Below are 20642 nucleotides of genomic sequence, written 5' to 3' on the forward strand. Positions count from 1 at the left end.
AAATAGTTTTCTTTTTATGTGTTGGTATTTTTATGTTCATTACTTGTTTTTAAGACTTTCATGAATTGACAATGACTTTAACACTGGAACTGGACTCCACAACTTTTCCTTTATCTAGAAGTTACTGTGGCAGGTGGCAACAGTTCAGATAGGATGTAGTTTTTTTTTTTTTATATATGTATAAAATTTGTTTTTACATCAATGAATGGCTCCCTGTATTGCTTTTAAGGCTGGTATCCATTCACTTATGCTGAACTGGGGGATGAAATCTGTTTACATCCATACCGTGAGCAGGTGGGAGAGCACTCTGCACAGAACATAACATGAGACTCAAATCACAAATCTGCTGCATTGCCATGAGGAAAAAAAGCCAAAGCACAGCCTTGAATATTCTCCCAGTAACCCCATGCTGCAGGCTGTGTGTGCTTTCCAATAAGTTTATTATAAAACAACAGTAGATAAAATCTCTCACATCTTTTGGAAAAGCTTCACACTGCAGAAAGCTCTGAACTGTGTTGTCCTGTGCAAGTTTCCTTGACCTAAAAGAAAAGGGGACAAAAGGGGAACATAAATCAGTTTGTACAGTCTCCTCCCTGTAACTCAAGAGAAAGCTGAAACACCATGGAAAACATGATGAAATGGCAGGGTAGAAAGGTCTTAAGCTACAGCAAGTGGAGATTTGCTGAGATAATAGCAACAGTGCTCTATTGCTGCTTGGAGTGCAGGGGACTGGTGCTGTGTGCTGCAGCAATCTGAACTGTGGGCACTTACTTAGGGCACTACCATGATATCCACAGAATCATAAGCTGAAGCTTTCAGCATTTGCAGTGGCTTTTTGAAGAGCTGCCGCAGGGCCTCATAGTTTGGCTTCTCCTCATATTCTAGTGCCATTACTTGCTGCAGGTAGCTCTGAAGGGCAGCTGCAAAACACAGAATGTCACCACATGGACCGACACAACCCATCACCTTCACAAAACTGACAAGTAACATTTCCAGACTCCATTCCCTGCACAGAGATCACTCCTCAGCCTTGGCCAGCTGCAGAGAGAGGAAACCTAAACCTGGGCTACAGTGGAAGTGCAGCCAGCAGGTCAGGGAAGGGATTCTCACCCCTCTACAGCTACAGAAAGACCTCAGTGCTGCCCTTCAGTACCTGAAGTGACTATGGGAAAGATGGGGAAGGAACTTTCTACAAGGGCATGAAGCAACAGGACACAGGGTAATGGCTTTACACTAAAAGAGAGACTGGCTTTAGATATAAGGAAGCAATTTTCCACTATGGAGAGGAGGCCCTGGCACCACTGTCCTGAGAAGCTGTGGATGGATGCCCCATCCCTTGAGGTGCTCAAGGCCAGGCTGGATGGGGCCCTGGGCAGCCTGAGCTGGTGGGAGGTGTCCCTGCCCATGGCATGGGGGAGGGTGTCAAACTAGATGCTGAGGCCCCTCTCAGCCCAAACCATTCTATGAAAACAAAGAACTAATATTAAGGTTAGACAGGATGGAGAAATGACCTCAAGCCCCAAATTCTGCATTTTTAAAGCCACTAGGACACTGGCCTCTTCAGCAAGGTTTATGAACATAGATATAACAGGTAGCAGCCTTCTTCGCTTTGCTACAAACAAGGGCTTTGTTCTTAGGAGGAGCCTGGCAGCTGGTCTGTGCGCTGCTTTGTCACCATCACCACCAAGAGTCATCCCAGTTAGCACCCCAGTGGGAGGAAAGCTCTGGCTTCAAGTATGGTCAATCCCCCTTCCCTCCCCAAGAGGCCTCTAGGAAAGCAAGCCTGCACCTGGAATCGACCTCTGCCTGCTGAAGCACTGCTGGAGAAGGCATGTCACATCATTTTTGTACCTGGAAGAACCAGTGCAGAGAGCTGTCAGAAGAGAAGCAATGGAGCAGGCACTGAAGCATCCTGTCTTTGACAACAAGAACAAAATACAAAAAAGGCCAAATTCAGATGGTCAGGTTCTAAATGCTGCTGAGATCTGGGCTCACCAATAACCCTTTCACCCGGGAGATAATATTGGCCACCTGCTTCCAGTGTGACTTTCCAATGGGATTTACCCACACCACAATAAAGAGAAATCGTTTGATCTCAGTCCTCTTGTCACAGAATCGCCCTCAGTGTTTCCTTCTGAGCATTTCCCAAAAGAGCAGATGAATACTCCTACATTTCTTTCTTTTCCATCACAGTTTCTACTTTGTCCAGCTCCTTAGACCAAGGCAAGAAGCCGCAGAGCCATTTCAGAAGACAGTAGCCCAGAGATTCCAAGTCACTCCGTCGAGATGGTGCTGAAAGAAGAGAGATTCACATGCTGAAAATGGATTGGGAGCCATCCTAGAGGAGGTCCAGGCTAGCACCTCTCCAAAAGAGCACTTCAGCACTCATGGCACATCCTTGGAAGTATCTATTTCAGAGACCCAACCAAGTAGCCAATTTGAACATCCTTCCCGCTCTCTGCTTCAAGGTCAGAGTGGAGTCTGTTTTGGGCAGGGATCCAGCCTAGCTTGAAGCAGATCCCATCTAAGCCAGCATGAAGCAACCCAGTTTTCTATTCCTTGCACACTTGCAGGAGCCACGACTCCAGATGGAGCAGGAACACACCTGCACCCCTTGCTACAGTCGCTGAGTAACCTGGCAATTCCCAACACAGCAGCCTGGAAAGAGGTTTGAGGAAATAGGCCAAACAGAAACTGGGTTCCAGGTGCACATACACACCTGGAAAGCAGCAGTAACAAGTGGCAGCAGGAAGCCCTAGCTTCAGAGAGCCCTGATACAGAAACAGCTTCAGGTGGGCTTTTTACCAGCTTGTGTCAAAAACAGACTCACCTGCTCCCTTGTGGCTGTCCTGGCTGATAAACTCTATCGTGCCCTCATGAGGAGTCCTGCTGCCTTCACGCCTAGCCACATGCTTCCCTTCTGGGCAGTAACGGAAGGCGAAGTAGTAGCCTGCTAGGGTCACCTGGAAGACAGCAGGAAACACACATCTGAGCATTACTGCTTAGGGCAAGGACTACAGGCTGTGCATCTGCTCTGCTTGCTCCACAGAGGTCTCTTCAGTCAAAGCCTGAATCTTCCCTCTGAGTAATCCCTTTATGGCACACTAGGTGGCTTCTAAGGTTCCCTGCCTTCGGGTGTTAAACCCATGCATCCCCCAATCCTGCACTGCTGCACCTGAACACTGCATGAACTGCATTGCTCCCCTGCTCAAAAGCTGCTCTGTCCCACTTGTATGAGCCCAACTCAGCTGCCATTTCCTTGCAGCACTGCTCCCACTCAATACCTGCGTGAGGTCTGCTGGGTTCACATAGATGTTGTCAGCTGTGATGTCCCCATGCACATACTCATTTTCATGAAGGTACTCCAGGCAGTCCAGCTACAGATAAACAGAAGAGCAGAGTGTATCAGACCCACACAATCCTCACTCAGCACCCAGGCTTTCACTGTGCTGAACCCTGCTATATGGAGGATACATGAGCACCATGTCCCACAGCCTCTGATTTTCAAGGTTTCTTTCACCCTCCTTACTTCAGACTCCTTCTACTTTACACACTGCTCAACAGACGCTACTCAAGTTTACAACAGGCTCTAGAGATGCTACTTTAAGAGCCAGCAAACCCCCTGGATTAGCTTTAAAGTACCTTTAAAAGATGAGGGAGGAAGTTATATGCCTTTCCTTAGCAAGTCTTTTGGAAAGCGTTGGCTCCCTACGTACCAGCCGGACTGCAATCTGAAAAGCTGCCTTCTCATTCAGGTGTAAGTTGTCATTCAGAATGGACTGAAGAGATCGCCCTAAATCAGAGAACACCAAAAACCTACAAAAGACAAGAATGTAGCAGTGCCTGCCTGGTATAAAAGCCCTGCAACCAGGATTAGACACCCCCCACTACTTCACACTGACCTGGGCAAAGCTTTCCTCACTTAGATAACAAAAGTTCCTTGTACAGGAGTTTGTTGCAGATACAAAGTCTGTCTCTTTTTTTTTTTTTCTTTTTTTTTTAAAAAAAAGTTTACAAGGCAAGAATAAGGTGTCCCTGGGCCAGAGGAACAGAAGCTACAAATGCAATGGCTACACCAGCAACCCAGGGACTAGAGGAAACAGGATGGTGAGAGGCAAAGCATTTGTTAATAAACTAGGAGCAGCACATTACATTAGGAGCCCAGGGAACAGCAAGAAAAAGGACAGTGCACAGCAAGGAGGGAAGAAGGAAAGCCCAGGAAGATGGCAGTTGCAGACAGAAGAGCTCAGCTGTGCCCTTTACAGAGTCACCTCACCTGTATTTATCTGCATGCAGTCCAAAGCCAAGACAGCTGGGGATGCCCAGCAGGGGCAAAGAGTGCAGCTTCTTCCACTTCTCCACTAGGAGGGAAAAGAGTACGGCAGATGCCAAGCTGTTTTCATACTGATCTGCCCGAGAAATGCCAGCCTAACGTGCCAGAGTGTTGGCATGTCAATGCACACAGCACTGCAGAGCAAGAATAAGACAGCAAAGATGCTGGGAATACCAGAGCAGGCTACAGCATGTGCTTGCTGTGGGGCTACATACAACAGCAAGGGGAGAAGAGAGAGTCAGGAACAGCGATGGAGAAGCAAATTCTACAAACAGGTCTGGGAAGGACTTGATTACAGCCCTCCCAGAAGCGTTCATTTGGCAGGAATCCCCCTATCGTGTCTGGTCAGCTTTGTTGACTTAACAACCTGAACGTGGGCAAAGTAAATACTTGACAGCAGCTGACAGAAATGCCCACAGAGGGGACCCAGAAGGGAACAGCAGCCCGTCAGGCTGCGTGACAATACAGCTAGGGTTGAGTAGAACAAGAGAGCTGCAAAATGCCAGTGCTGTGGTTTCTTAAGGTACACTGCTGGAGAGCAGGCTCAGGGCTGAATTGCTCAGCACTGGCACAGAGGAAGAAGCAAACTGGTTTATTCTAGTGCAGCCTTCTGAGAGACTCAGATAACAAAGGAGAGATGACAGCTTTCCTAACAAGCAGCCTAGTCCTCACCCTGCCAACGAGCACCAACCTCTGTCTTTCTTTGCAGCTCGCTGGAAAAAGTTCTGTTCATTGTAGATCTTACTGTCTTTGACATCCTGAAATAAACAGAAAGAAAGTGCATTACTTCAGCTACATACTTCCTGCTAGGAAGGGAAATTTGGACACGATTGCTACAAAACCTTCACTATACATTTGAAAGAACTTCCCCTGTCCCACCCTCTTCAAAAGAAAAAAAAAAAAAAAAAAAAAGCAAGAGAACAGAGTTTGGGTCTCATCTCGCTGTTTAGCGCTGCACACAACTCCAAGCATCAGCACAAAGCAAGGCAGCAGCTGCCTCACATCTCAAGCACCACCACTAAGAAGCATGTGGGTTAACAGCACCTAAACAATGCAAACCAGCCCAGAGTGAGCTCCAGTCCTGAAGCTGTTGCATTAGGAGCCAGAGGCAGCCTTCTTAGCCACAGCATGAGGAGGTTATTTCTGCAAGCAGGTGAGTCCAAAAAGCAGCTGTTCTGTTTTATGCTAGCTGTCAGAAAACAAGACAAGCAAGAAAGTCTGTAGTCACCACATTTCCCACATGTCTGGGTGATGCTGAATTCTTAAAACCCATCTTTTTTACAGCAACCAGCATTACTGCTCTTTTAGTGCTGCTGCTAAGAAGTGACCTGACAGCTCACAAACCAGTACACTAGTCTGAGTGCCCACAGACATTTCTGTATGTATACATGTGTACTCAGCACATCGCAGACTAACATGGGAGGGATGCTGTGCAGGGAGGAGGTGGGCGTTTCACACCCTGCTGTGTTTGATACCACAGGTCCCACCCATGAGGGGCTCTGCTTTCTGCAGGATCAGCAGTCTCCAGACAGCACAAATAACCACATCTCCAAAGATATTTTATCATGCATCTTGCCTGGAAAGCCAATGTGAACTGTCAAACCCAGGAACTGAAACACCCTCTGGTGCAAAGCCAGGAGGTGCCAAAGGTGTTGAGTTGGGAGCGTTATGCTCACAAGCGAGCAGAGCTCCCCACCTGCTGGTCCTACTTCAGTAGCAGTTAGGCGTCTCTTCCCATTAATAACACTGCTTTCACTCCCTGACACATTACTCTGACAGCAGAGCGAGTAATTTTACAAGTGCATGTGAGTGGGCACCACTACAGCCCCCACACAGCCATCATTCATCCACCAAGCTGCAATCACAGAGCAGCTATTACTGAAAATACCACATTTCTGAAGAAGCCGACCCGCTGGCAAGTGCCCAGGGATGTAAAGATGTGCTCTGGCATTGTCTCTCAGTGCTGGTTCATGGCACTGCCTTGGCACAGCCACCAATTCTGCCATCCCCAGCTTCCCCAAGACTGCAGCAGCATTTGTGCACGTCATACCAAAACAGCACATCTGACACTAACAAAGCAGGAACCTCACACCACTGCATTCGGTTTTGGAGATCACTGAGCCTGCTGGATGAAAGAGGCAATCTCCTGGGATGAAGGTTTTCTTTTGTTGTTTTAAATTAAATCCTCCTAATTGTTTTTGCAGCATTAGGGGAAGAGCCAACCAAGAAGCTCCTGGGAAGTTTTATCTGTTCCCTAAGCAATGGGACCCTAAGCTCCCTCACTTCTCTAAGGGATACACCCATGGTAACAAGGACAGTGAGCCAGCGCCCACTCCATGAGACAGCACAGCTTTGGCCTCTCAGAGTACATTCTCTGCGTTCCTGAGACACTATGGTGATACAAAGCAGACAGATCAGGCCCAGGATGCAGCACTACACACTATTCCTTACCCAAGCGTATCAAAACTCACAAGTTTGAGGGAGAATCTTTGCTTTTGAGGGCAGGTTCCAGATGCTGACTGTGCTGTGGAAGGATGGAACAGATGTGGTTACAGAGCACAGAAAAGAGGTACCTGCAGCGTCAGCTGCATCGCTCAGCACCGCCTGCACAGCTGACTTCTACTGATCCTCTGCTTCTTTCTCTTGATCTTTGCAAAAGCATCCTCTGTGACAGAGCTTACCAGTGCAGCCTGGCACAAAACAACTCTTACCTTGCTCTGGGAGCACAGCACCCTGACATGGCTGCAGGTGCAGCTCTGCTCAATTCACGTGAGCATCTGGAGCTACAGTAGTGTGGGCTTTGAGGGTGGCACGTAAAGAACAAATTGTTAGCAGAACCTCCAAGGCACCCACCATTAATTTGGTGAGCACTCCCTCCAGCTCACTTTGTAGTTTATCAGAGCTGGATGAGATCAGAGTACCTTCCCCCCCCCCTTTGGGTGTCACAGATATACGTGACAAAATTCCCCCAGCATTCTCACCTATTACCTCGCCCTGGAGAAGCTTCTGTTGTTCTGCCCTTTACCCGAATGCTACACACAGCTACCTGCTGCTGCTCAGCCAGAGTGTGTCTCAATGACAGCACAATACTCTTCCCTTCTTCTCACACCACGTTTGCAGATGCACAGCCTGCATTACGCAGCAGTGAAAGTGAGCATAACGATGCTAAAGCCAAATATCAGGCAAAGCTTTGGAGTGGAGAAAACTCATCCTGAGCAGCGTCCAGGATTGAAATGTCTCCCTTGGAAGCCTACAGCTGGTCAGGCGTGCATTCGGGGAGCAGCCCAGCACCCAATTGTGTTCCTGCCTGCCCCAAACTGACCCGCAACACGGAGAAGTGTGACCCGCAGGGCAGCAGCAGCGCAGCCAGGCCACTTTCTTCCGAGACGCACAACAGCGTGAAGCGCTCGGTGCCAGCGTCTGCGGTCCGGAGGTCGCGGGGTCCCGTCTCCCCCCCCTCCCCGCGGCTCGGGCTCCCGCCCGGTCCCGCACCTTCGTAGAGCAGCCCGCAGCCTCCCTGCTCCAGCAGCCGCCGCAGCCTCCAGCGCCCGGCGCCGCGGTCCCGCAGCTCTTCGCCCTCCGGGAGCGGCTCGGCGGGGCCGGGCCGGGCCTTGCGGGGCGAGGGGGAACCGCGCCGCGCCGCGGGACACGGCGGGCGGGGCGGCGTGCGGGCGGCCGGCGGGGAGAGCACCGACACGGCCGCGCTCCGCTCAGCCCCGGCGGCGGCCGCGGGGTTCGGGGCCTGTAGCGGCGGCGGGCCGGCCGCGTCCCTCGGTGGCGGCGGTGCCGGCAGTCTGTCGCCGCAGGCCGGGCAGAACCTGAAGGTGGGCTCCACGCCGCCGCCGCACTGCGGGCAGAACCGGGTCACCCTGTGGGCACAGCACACGACGTCACGGACGGACCGGAGCGGCACGGCCCGCCCGCCCGTCGCCACCACCTGTGGCAAACGCGGGGCGGCTCCTGCTGCGGCTCCTCTTGCTCCTGCTGATGCAGCTGCTGCTGCTGCTGCTCCGCGCCGCCATCACGCGCGGCCCCGGCCGCCGCACGGCCCCGGCCGCGGCTCCGCCGCCCGCAGCCCCGCATCGCCATCACAGCGCCCTGCTGGAGCGCGGCGTGCGCGTGCGCACAACGAGAGGCGTGGGCTGCGACCAGTGCGGTGGGCAGGAAGGGGAAATGGAAAGGGAGGGAAAGGGAAGCGGAAGGGGAGAGAAAGGGAAGGGGAAGAGAATAAAAAGGAAGGGAAGGAACTGCACTGTCCCTGCCACCTCGAGGCCTTCCCAGCTCTGGCCAAAGGGAGTCCTTCAGAAGCCACGCCGGTTGCTGGGGCTGCTTCCTGCACAGCACCTCGGCCTCCAGCTCCCTCCTGAATCCCCCCATCGCTGTGTTCCCCTATAAGCCTCCTGCGGGCCCCAGTGTGAGTGCTGGGCTTCAGCATCAATTTATTAAGCGCCACAGTTATGACATATACACACACATACACACATTACTTTTTAAAACAGTGTTAATTTGTGTCACAGCTCTGTAATTCCAATGGTTGTTGCCTAGGGAGCAGTGATCACAAGCTGACAATGTTCAGTTTGGGAAGAGAGTATCTGGTAATCCAGAATATGAAGTGATTTATCAAGACAAAGTGCACAAGGCCATTAGGAACCAATGAGGAAACTGGTGGGAAAAGGTGGGCAGGAAAGCACATGTGGGGAAAGAATTTCAAGAGCCTCCGATCATAAAGCATGGAAAGGCCTCAGCTGGAAGGGACATCAAGGATCATGAAGCTCCAACACCCATACTGTGCATGCAGGGTCACCAACTTCCCCATTTAATACCAGACCAGGCTGCCCAAGGCCCCATCCAACCTGGCCCTGAGCACCTCCAGGAATGGACGGGGCATCCACAGCCTCTCTGGGCAGCTGTTCCAGCACCTCACCACTCTCTCTGTAAAGAACTTCCCCCCGCTGGACTGTCAGGAGATGAGTGACTCCACCGCTGTTCTTGGGCAGTGGGATGAGAAGCAGGAGTCAGATCCAATAAGGGATTGCCTAACGCTCCAAGCCGCTGCCCCTTGCTGCCCACAGGCAAGCAGAGTCTAGGCAAGGAAAGGGGTGTGCTGGTTGTACTGGGTCTTTTGTTCAAGGAGAATTGCACCAAGAGGCCTGAGAGAAGGGGGAGAAAGTGGGAAGTGGGGGTGGCAGTGCTGCAGTTGACCCAAAAGCATTGTCCAAGGAATCAGAACCCCAGAGCTTCCACAGGAGCCCGGTGCAGAGTTTTGCCAGGGGGAGGAAGGAAGAAGTTTCAGGTTCAGCCTTGCGGATGGACGTCTTTCTGTGCCCACACAAGTGCTTTGTGCCCTTGATGCTGAAGGCAGCCACCCAGAGCTGGGGAGTGGGTGCACGGCCTCTGAACTCAGACCAGCAGGGAAATCAGGAGAACAGAATGCAGGCACTGCTGATTTCTGCCAGTTTGCTTTAAGACTCATTGCAGTTTCAGGAAAAGTGTCCCCACAGTGTAAGAAAGAAAAGAAACAGGGTTGAAAAGGAATAGGGTTGTTTTTAATTGTTGTTTGTTGTTGTTTGTTTTAAAATATACAATCAGTCTATGGTGTTACATTGTCAACGATCTCAGACAGTTCCTGAAGGAGCTCATCCACATCGTTCTCACTGTCCACGTCAATTTCTCCTTCCAATTCATCTCCTATGATTTCCAGCATTAAGTTTTCGATGTCATCATCCTCTGAGACGAGCGCTTTCCCCGCCTCTGTGCAGCTCAGCTGCTGCATCTGATCTGCTTCTTGTGAGGCATTCCTCACAGAGTCTGCCACGGAGTCTGCCTGGCTTCCCGGAAGCAGTTCCAGACTGGGGAGAACAAGGAAGAGAACAGTCAGTACCTGACATTTCTAACTGAGATACGCTTTCAGCAAACCAGCTCTGAGATCTGTGGTTAACCCCTCCCGCACCTCACACTCACACAGGGATGGCGATTCAGTTAACCTGCGGCTGCCTTTAGAGTGCAAGATACCAGCAGGCACATTGCTCATAGTGGGAGCTGATCTGGACAGACAGAGCAGTTTGAGCCTAGCCAACAGGGGCCACGTTTTGTAGCAGAAACACATCGCCAGCCTCATTATTTGACTGTAAATATGTGAAGAAGTCATCCTCTGCATAAACCTGTTCACTGACTGAGTTACTTCTCCCCATGACACGCTGTGCAGAGATTTTGAGTGTGCAATTACAATTATTGCAGATGACCTCTTCCTTTGTTGGATTATGCCACGGCACATCTCAAACACCCCATCTGTCCCCTGATGCGAAAGAACTTATGTCTAATGTAAAAATGGCACTGATGAAGAGCAAGTTGTGGTCATCACCTGCTTGGAGGTGTTTGGACTGCAGGAATGGTCACCAGGCTGTCCCCAGGCAGGGCTGAAACGATGGCCTAGGAAGAAACAAGACAGTGTGTATGATGCACGGGTCAAAGCTTCCGAAGTAGCTTCTTTTCCCAGGGAAGTTGTGGATGCCCCATCCCTGGAGGCACTCAAGGCCAGGCTGGATGGGTTTCCAGGCAGTTGGATCTCATGGCTGGCAACCCTGGCCACAGCAGGACAGGTGGAACACTGGATGATCTCTGAGGACTCCTCCTCCCTTCCCTGGGCGCTGCTGAGCCTGATCCCAAATACAGAAGCACGCGGCTCCTGAAGAAAGGGTTCTCTTGAAGGTTACAAGTGACCTTGGGTGTTTTTAACAGCACAGCATTCATGGACAAAATCCTTCACACCACAGAGCAATCTGAGAATTGTAGAATCACAGAATCTTACATAATCATTGCTCTGCATCTAATCAAAATAGAAGTTTTCCACAAGTACCCTGTGAGACATCTGCTGCCTTCAAAGGAAACAGTAAAGCTGTAGAACATTTGAAATTTCTACCATTACTACAAGAGCAATGTAAACCTTCCTTATGCACTACTGCTGTTGCCGCTGTTCTTACCATTGGTAGTTTTCTGGCTGGGGGCTCATCGGTGTCCTCAGCAGCAGATGGTTGCATCTCTGCTGCTTTTCGTTTCTGTCTCTGCTTTTTGGGGAAGGTGGCTTTCCAATCAATAGCCCTCATTTTCACCTTGCGTCCACCTGAAGTAAAAGGAAGAGATTGCTGATCCATTCTTGCTGTGCCTCAAGAGAAATCCACGTTCTCGTATCATTCCCACAACCCAACTCACAACAAAGTTAAGTACATTTGACCAGCGGAATTACATTGCCATGTCCAGGATTCTCAGCAATGTTTTCCACACAGTCATCTCTGTCTACCAACAACGCATCAAAAGGAACAAAGAAACCCAAGAGCTGCACTCGGTAATAGTCCAGGGCAGGGAAAACTCTGACACAGAACAATGCTAAGTGACAGCATTACTGTGCTGAGGCACTGTAACAAGCTGCTTGTGCTCACCCTTGACTCTTTTCTTGCAAGGCAATTCCCTTGCTTTGCCCTTCTCGTCGCATCGCTTGCGTTTTTGCGCAGCCGGGCCGTGGGAGGAAGCTGGGATGTCAACTGCAGAGAACAGTCCAGGAGAGAACAATCAGAAAATCTGAGGAGAAAGACAGCGCATCCAACCCAGATGCCTGTTCAGTATCTGTACCTCTCTCTGGTGCCTTCTCAACCTCTGTCTGGTTCCCCAGACTTTCTGCAAGGCCGCTGTTGAGAGGAAGGCCACTCGTGTCAGCTTCTGGCAGAAAGAAGACAAGAAATAATTGAAGAGCATCTCTTTGGAGGAAGGTTTCAGCACAGTCAGCCACAAGCTTCCAACATTCAAGCATAGTTTCTTACATTTGCCTTTCCCCTGCTCAAATGTTGTGCCATTTCTGCAGTCAGCACAGACCTGCAATGCATTTACCTCTCTCCAGAAAAAAATCCACCCCTATTTTGACAGCCAAAATGCAAGCCAATATTTCACTTATCAGGACTCTTCCCTGCCCTCCCCAATGAATGGTTACCTGACATCCTGCACCCGCTCAGAAGTAATATTCATAATTAAGTCTTTCCTGATGCTTCATGCCACCAGGAACTCACCGTTGCTTGGTGGTACGGTCGGTGCGTTCCCACCGCGTTCCTTCTGGTGAAGAAAAGGGCAGTGGGCTTTCTGACAGCCTCCCGGCTGATTCTCCCAATAGCAGGGAATCTCACTGCGCTTCTTCTGAAGAGAGAAAGGAAGGAAGGGTCACAGAAACAGGCAGATGAGATACGCAAAGAGATGCAGCGCTCCAGGTCGTGCCTGAGAGAAGTGGAGAGCTCATCTTTAGGCAAACACTCACATCAATTTTCATATGTCTGAACTTGCAGTCGCTGCTGGAACAGCGACCCTCCATCCACTGTCTGCAGACTTGTTCACTTCCCAGAGCCGCTTCACAGTGGCGGAAGGCACAGCTGTCTCCCTGCAAGCAAAAGGAAACCACACAGGAAAATAAGAGTACAGCCTGAAACGTGTCCATGCTGTCAACCCAGGTTGTTAGCAGCAAGCACACAATCCCACTGCTGATGAAGGTAACGCATCACCAGCAGGTCTCCCCCTGCTCCACCCCTTCCTCTTAGAAGTGAGGAAAGGGAAGAAAATCCAGGCAAAAGAAACCCAACCATACCTTAAAGCAGATGGAGTAGAAATAAAAGTAGCAGTCGACTCCTTTCTGAGGCATGGGGAACTTCTTAGAGCAAGTTCCTCTCCAAAGGAATTCCCCGCTCTTGGAAAGAGCCGGCTGCACTCTTGGACTGCTTGGATCCCCAAGCTCACCTTTCAGATTGGAACCCTAAGGAAAGAGTCAACAAGGGAAGAATCATGAGGAAGAAGCATTTTCCCAGCTTTCTTCCTTTATGCTGTGTAGACTCTCGAGGAGTCTCGGAAGCAGCTGGCTGCAAGAACTGTGCCAAGTCTAGATCCAACTTGTGTCTAACTGCCACGGCTTCTCCCAGCAAGTACTGTCCTCCATCTCATCACCAGTTATATACCCTGCAGCACACATTTTGCGTTCCTGACATGAAAAAGACTCCCTTCATCTTCTCCTCTTGCTGCAGCTGCAATGGATGCACTGGTACGACTCACATGTTTGACAAACGTACAGTTCTGGCTTACCAGGCACAGCTGCAGTCCTTCTCCCTTCCAGCTAACACACCAGACAATGGCTGAGCAGCACCGTCAGCGAGAGCGGGCAGCACCCGTCAGCCACCACCACTATCACTGCCAGCCGGGACGAGAGCTCACGCAGCGTGTCCACACTCCTGCGCAGCGCTCACGGCTGTGGCACTCACTGGTGCAGCCACGGCCCCAAGCACCGTGCTTGTGGTGTCACAGTGCTTGTGATGTCACAATGCTTGTGGTGTCACCGTGTTTGTGATGTCACAGTGCTTGTGGTGTCACCGTGTTTGTGATGTCACAATGCTTGTGATGGCACAGTGCTTGTGATGTCACCAGACTGACCATGTCCCAAGCTGAGCACCCGGCTCTCCACCTTGTCTTCAGTAGGGTTAAAAATATGCTGCATACAGCACAGCCAGCGCTCCATGGGTCAATAAAGCACAAATTGCACTGCATGAAGGCAAGTCTGTGCTCTTCTTCCTTTGTCATGTCTGAGAGGAAGGCTGGGGTCCGGCAGCAATTTTGCAGGGCTGTAGTGGCAGTGCTCAGTCACAGCTTGAAGCAGTGATTGAGCACCTGGTGGGAAGGCAGGGCCAACCCAGGGCAGCTCAGGTGCACGCAAACCCTTCCCAGACATCAGTGGAGGGTTGGCAGCAGAGGCAAGGGTGCCCGTCTGGAGATCCCTGCTATCTGAGGCCTTCCAAAGCCCAGCAGCTTTTTTCCTTTCTTTCTGTTGTCCCCAACTGCTGCACTTGGGCAAATCCTCACTTGCTGCAGCCTAGGACTTTGCCACCTTGTTATTACTGCTGTGCTTTCCATTGCACTGTAGCATTACACAGGGGAATGATGACAATTCATCATCCTCACCGAAACGTGTGACAGAATCTCACAAAGAATCAATTTCCCCTGGAAGCAGCCATTGGGAAGGGCCTCGTTTGAGCTGGGAGCTCCTCCCCAGCCCAGCTTTTCTGCTGAGACTCCTTCCAGCAACCCCGCAGCACCAAGCCCAGCTCACCTCTTTGTTCAGGTCAGTCTGAGCTGTGCCCAGGTCACACACACGCCGCAGCGGTGCTTCTGAGGGCTCTCCAAGGATGATCCTTCCAAGGAACGCTCAGAGCTCAGTCTCTGTGTGCAGCACGCTCACCAGAGCACCAGCTCTGCTCACCAGCTGAGGGCCAAACCTCCCACCCCAGCAATGATGTGACCTCAGCACGGTTCCGCATCACTTCTGCACTTTCATTATAAGCAAAGGAAGCGGACACCTCCTAGATCCAAATTCTAAGAGACCGACACAAGGGGCACCCAGTGGGGTTATCTGAAGTAAGATAACAGAGAAATTAAGGTGACTCTTGGGCAGCCATCTTGGGTCACCCTCTCGCTCAGGCACTGCACGATTGCACCCAGGAGATGTTGCCTCCAGCTTGAAGGCTGGAAGGATTTGGGCTCCCGAACAATCAGCAAGCTTTGGGAGGAGCCAGCCCTCTGGTTTTTACGAGGACAGACACGTCCTACTTGGGAAGCCAGCCCGGCGAAGGCAGAACAGCTCTGGTCGTGGGCCGCAGCTTTGCACTGCCCGGCTCCTCAGGGGTAGGGGAACAGAGCTCCCAGCCTCCCGTAAGGGTGGCATCAGGGGGTCAGTGCAGTGCTATCTGCCAGCTTCTGCTGCTCCACAAGCCTTGGGAGAAATCTTCACAGTCTTTGCAAAGATCCTGAAGCAGAAAGACATCAAGCACATGGCTGAGACACACCAGAACTGGAAGATCAGGGTGTGTTGCTAGGGAAAAAAACACATCCCCAGGCCCTGGCTGGATGAGCCTGCCCCACATGCCCAGGCTGTGGGCTGTGCAGCTGTGCCTGGCTGTGCAGTCCCAGCTCAGAGCCCATCGCCTGCAGCAGCACCCTTGCTCCCTTTCCTCCTGCACAGGACTTTGGGGGCTCTCCTGCAGTCCATTCTGCCCTTCCTGGCCCCGATAAGCTGAAGGAGACCCAGGCCCTAAGGGGGTCTGAGCACTCTGGGGTCCCTCTGCCTGCAGCTCTTCTGAATGTCAGAAGCAGGAGCCGAATGTCAGGAGGCCTCTGAAGAACAGCACCATGAACCTGCATGATGCTGAGCGCAGACACAGCTGCCTTGCTTCTGCCCTGCCTCCCCCGTCACCTCCACCTTTTTCTTCAGTCACTGCCTATTAGGGCATGCACATTTGATGTCTTAAAATTAATTCATATTTTGAGGTTTACTCTTTCTTCCCTCCCTTTTCAGCACCAGCTCGCAAACTATCAGGAGTGCAGACTGGAAGCATATTTCACTGCCAAACCCTTGGGAAGGGGCACTGTGTAGGACCAGCACTGGTGTGGTGAGGTCAAATACTGTGGGAGGGCAGTGACAGAGGCATGCCCATTGCCCCCCGAGCTTACCCTGTGTCTGGAAGGCTCTGGGGTCTCACAGAGTACAGTCCCAGCTGTTCTGCCAGGGGTAAGCTTTACCAGTTGAGTTAGAAGATAGAGTGGCAAAGCTGTTGCTGCACAAAGAAGTTGGAAATGCTGTTGATATACTTCACCAGCTGACCCAGCACTAACATGAAATGTGATGTTGCAAGGTGATGATGGTAAGGAAAAATGGACAGGCATAAAAACACTTCAGGTGTCTTGTTGGCTAAAGGTAACCTACTGCATATGACCCAGTGAAATACTGCTGAGTCTGCAAGTAAGGAGCTAGGTGAACCGGAAATCTATGGTTATTTCTGTCTTCTATCCAATTAGATACTTATATGGTAGAATGGGTATGGACTTCGTCACAATCAGAAGAGGAAAAAAGATGTAAAACTGAAGAATTGCCTCAAATCCCATCTAGTTGTAATGCTCACAGGACAGGAAGCAGAACGGTTCAGACAGAAGGAGACGGAAGAGAGCTCTTTTTCTATCATTGCCTCAAGAAAGAAAAATTAATGCTTGATAAGAAATATAAATTACCTGGAGATTGACGCATAAGATGGAGATTCTGAACCATCCTTGAAGAGAATATTGAATCTAGAGGGCCTGTGCTGGGTTTTTCTGTTCTGAAGCACAGCTTATAAATATCTGAACTGCAGGAGGCAAGTGGATGGGGCCAGGCTCTGTTCGGTGGTGCCCAAACAGGACAAGGGCAACAGGCACAAACTGGAACATAGGAAGTTCCATACAAACATGAGGAAACACTTCTGAGAGAGACAGCCCCAGAACAATCTACACAGAGAGGTGCTGGGGTCTCCTTGTCTGGAGATATTCAAAACCCATCTGGATGCCTTCCTTGCTGTAGGGAACTGCTTTAGTAGGGGGTTGGGTTGACAACCCCCAGAGTTTCCTTCCAGCCCCTGCAGGTCTGTGACTCTGTGGGCTGCTGGTTAATTCATAAGGTTTGCCCCAGGTTCTAACTTATAACATATCTGTGGTTTTAATATTGTCTCCTTCCTCTTAGGCCTGTTACTTTCTGCCAAATTCCACTCATCCTAATTTGAGCTGGTAGGAGTTCAGTTGTTTTCCCTTGCTTCTTCCCTGTCTTTTCCTTTTTCCTTTCTTCCTTTTCACTTCTTCCTTTTCCCTCTTTCCTTTTCCCCTTTCCTTTTCTCCTGCCTGGTTCCTGTATCTGTACATCCATAACTGTACCATCCTTACACTTTGCTTTTACTGTATGTTTATTCCAAAGCTGCACAGCTTTTGTTATTTCATGGAGCTCTCGGAAGTCCTGGCTACAGTCCTGCCATAAAAAACCTACATAGATCACATTCACAGAAAACTTGTTGATAGTAGTACCAATTCCTTCCCCTTGCCCTTGAAGCCCTTGTGCCAGTTTTCCCCATCTTAACACTTCAGTGTTCTCCCTTAAAACAGGCCTGTGCTGGTCTGCCTTGCCCCCTGTTTATCTGGACTTTTTATCACCAAGGCTTCAGTCTCAGTGGCTCTTCAAGTCCCATAGACAGACCTTTACGTGTAATGCAGTAATTAAAGCATGTGTTATTGTTTGCATTCTGTTTCCACTTTGACTCATCTATGTGCAACGTTTTCAGACTGTTGAATGATTTTGACGGTCTCAGGGTAATATATGTTCTACTTCATTATACAGTGGGCTATGTATTCTGAAAACAAAGCGAACAGGAGCGTTAATGTGTAATCCCTTAATGTATTTTGCTGCATCCTTACCATGCTTTGCTTGCTGACCAGCAGGCCTTCTCTCAGGCCCATTGGGTCTGGGTTATGTCCTGCTGCTGAGCTCCAAAACATCTCTACTGCTGCCCATGGCTCTGCCACTCAGCACTGCGCACTGATCATCTCGGAGCATGAGGTGGCCGAAGGGAGGGGACCCCCAGTGCATGCAGTAAGCAGGCAGAGGAGGGGGCTCTGCAGTGCAGGAAAACCCGCACTCCTGTGTGTTTGCTGTCTGTTGTGACTGAGGGATGAGCTCTTCTTCTGTTCTTTGCTGTCCTGCTATCCACAAGAAAGCTCCTTTGCATAATTAATGATGTGGCCTCTTCTAACATTACTGTTCCATTTGCTAATGCTCTTTCCAGCTTGCTCAGAAATGCTCTCCCACAGGTTCACGACAGACCTTAAAATCTGCACTGGATTTCACGTGGTGCCAAACTAAGGAGTGCTGTTAGCAAATTGTCACAGAGGCAGAATTTCCCTTTTCACAGAACTGCTAATAATGGCAACCTCTTTCAATACTGTTCTGCAGTCGTTATTGCTGAGCGTTTGTCTGTCACCCTATGTTTGTAAGATTGGTGAATCTGTGACGGGTACGGATGGGGCTGGGTGTAGGATCTGGATCTATAAATAAAAGTATGAACATTTAACTGAAGGCAATTAGCTGTCTTTTTCAGCAGGATCATAGCACTTGAGCAAGCTGTCTTCTGTAGGGAGGAGGATGGAATTGATCACTTCAGGGATGCCTGCTGGACAGTTTGAGATTACAGTCAAGAAGTGTGGGTAATACCATGTATCATCATGTGGTTTAGTGGGGTTTAATTGGTGCTAATCTCATTATTAGTTTTTTCTATGTGGATAGGCAGAATACAAGAAAATTTTACAGATGCCTTTTGTGTCCTCTCTTGACTACATGAAAACAAAATACTTGATGTAAGGAGGAGTGTACCAGAACACACTGCAGCAGGAACCTTCTCTCCATTGTTCCACTCTTTTTGCATGATCTTGTGTTTGTATTGTTACTACTGTTAATGCCATCAGGAAGGCAATTAAGCGTGCTTTGCTAGTGTGCTACTTCTTGTTTATATTGTTTCCCACACAACACAGTAGGAATGGAGGCCAAAACCTTGGGCCAAATTTCTTGCATTTTATATTTCTTAGAGGGACTTTTGCATTCACGTACACACCCATGACATCCTCTGCACAATGCTCTGAGTGGAGCTGCCTCATGATTAACAGTGATCCATTACATAATTAAGTACATCTCAGATGAAATAATTATTTGACTGTCAATTCTCCCTTTCCATGAGACAAGCCTTAAATGTGTCTTTTTAAAGTTGTCATGCACTGAATCTACAATCCATTGCTAGCAATATAGTTAGGTATAATGACATCACATAGGATGGAATATTTACAAGACTTAAGACCATTAATCAGGGGTGAGATGTGATTGCAATTAAGCTTCTAGGGTAGGTTTAAACTCCTCTAGCTTTGTGTAATACGGAGTCTTTAGGATAACAATAATGACCTTGGAATTACACTCACCTTTGAGCTCTAAATCAAATTAATGTCAGGAGCCTTTCCATAGATCAGCCCCTCGTTTGCCTATCCTGCCAGGTTAAACTCTGTGCAGGAAATGGATGTGGACAGAAGATGGCTTTCTGCTGCTGCCGCTGTGCTCAAATTCTGCAGCCTAAGATCACCTGAATCTGAGATCTCACAGAGCCCTCTGAGGTTTCTCTGCAGTGGTTTTCTGCTGCTATTGCACAGCACGGAATAGCTGGGACCCATCCAAGCACGGCCGCGCTGGCACTTCCCTCGCACCGGTAACTCTATTATACTCAGGAAGTGCCGATGTGCTGAAGGCAGCCTGTCTGCCACGCCAGGGCTTACACAGATCAAATGCAGACTGCAGATCTGCTTTCAGCCCTCACGAGCTCCTCTGCCCTAATCCCGCTCTAGCACTCCTTCCGTGATGCTCTCTGGGGGTTCACTCAGTACCTGTGCCTCCGTTTCTTCAGTCTCTAACAGAGAGACAATATCCAAAAGAATGCCTAAGACCTAAATAGTGTTTGTGAAGTGGACGTTACTGAATTACTGCTGTTAATCTTTGGTCTCATACATACTGAATATTTCGTGCCTTTGTCATTGACAGGTGCATCGCTACAATCGCACTCTGTTCTGTATTAATTCCACTTGCAGAGTATGTTATTAAAAACAGATCTCTGCCTTAGCATGTACCTTCATTTGTCATATGGAAGAATTCCCAACCGCCTCTGTGTTGGCACTGTTTTTTCTAGTTTTTTCTTTTTCCTAGATCATAAGGTTACTCTGGATGGGTCCATTTGTCATCTCTCTGCCTTTGTCTGCATAGAGTTTATGCGCTGCTCTCGTGGCTCATACTTGGAGTTTTTGATGTTACTTTAGCATAAAAGCACATTTGCAACTAACGCTAAAAACTCTGTTTAGGTTATGAGAATTTCATCCACCTTTTTTATTGCATGGGCCATACAAACATTTTCTGTTAGTTCTGGGGACAACTCTTTCATTACACCTAACAGGGATGACTGTTTCTCATTTGTGAAAATAACCAAATCCACTTTTTTCTAAAAAATTTTTCCCAAATGGGACCTCCTCAGATTGCCAAAACTATTCAGAGGGTTAAATATTGGAAAGGCAGCTGGACATGTACAAATAACAATTAATGACTGCAGACAGATGCTGAAAAGTATTGCTTGCCTGTGAAAACAAATTTGTTAAGTTACTTTATTAGATGTATTGCAAAATGGAGATTTCAGTGGTGTCAAAAATAGGCATGTCTTTTTTTTCTCCATTCTTTTTTCCCCATTTTTTTTCCAGCACTTATGGCCTTTAATAACAATGTGAAGCCTGACAACCTATTCCTGATTTTAAGCTGTTAGTTTATGTAGTTGTTTGTCTGATCTCTTCCTTTCACCACCCAAATTGAAAATGCTTCTTTGTAGTGAATGGGCTTTGAAGTTCTCTTAACCTCTCTTTG

The 20642-nt window shown here is 49.3% G+C and overlaps 2 protein-coding genes across 2 annotated transcripts; both read right to left on the minus strand.

The window, feature by feature from the left end:
• Nucleotides 1-421: 421 nt before the first annotated feature.
• LOC146543279 (serine/threonine-protein kinase VRK3-like) lies at nt 422-8502 on the minus strand. Its single transcript, XM_085237558.1, has 12 exons — nt 8271-8502; nt 7826-8202; nt 6805-6857; nt 5025-5091; nt 4277-4361; nt 3717-3816; nt 3285-3377; nt 2831-2963; nt 2172-2292; nt 1790-1851; nt 772-920; nt 422-539 (listed from the first exon to the last, which is right to left on the minus strand). The coding sequence occupies exons 1-11, from the start codon at nt 8420-8422 to the stop codon at nt 772-774; spliced, it is 1392 nt and encodes a 463-aa protein (XP_085093684.1). The 5' UTR covers nt 8423-8502; the 3' UTR covers nt 422-539.
• A 1421-nt stretch (nt 8503-9923) lies between these two features.
• On the minus strand, nt 9924-11475 carry LOC104916573 (zinc finger CCCH domain-containing protein 11A-like). Its single transcript, XM_085237383.1, has 3 exons — nt 11314-11475; nt 10695-10762; nt 9924-10182 (listed from the first exon to the last, which is right to left on the minus strand). The coding sequence occupies exons 1-3, from the start codon at nt 11434-11436 to the stop codon at nt 9924-9926; spliced, it is 450 nt and encodes a 149-aa protein (XP_085093509.1). The 5' UTR covers nt 11437-11475.
• Nucleotides 11476-20642: the final 9167 nt, after the last annotated feature.

The sequence above is a fragment of the Meleagris gallopavo genome, chromosome 16 (genome assembly GCF_905368555.1).
Source record: "Meleagris gallopavo chromosome 16, MGAL_WU_HG_1.1, whole genome shotgun sequence".
NCBI classification, from domain to species: Eukaryota; Metazoa; Chordata; class Aves; order Galliformes; family Phasianidae; genus Meleagris; species Meleagris gallopavo.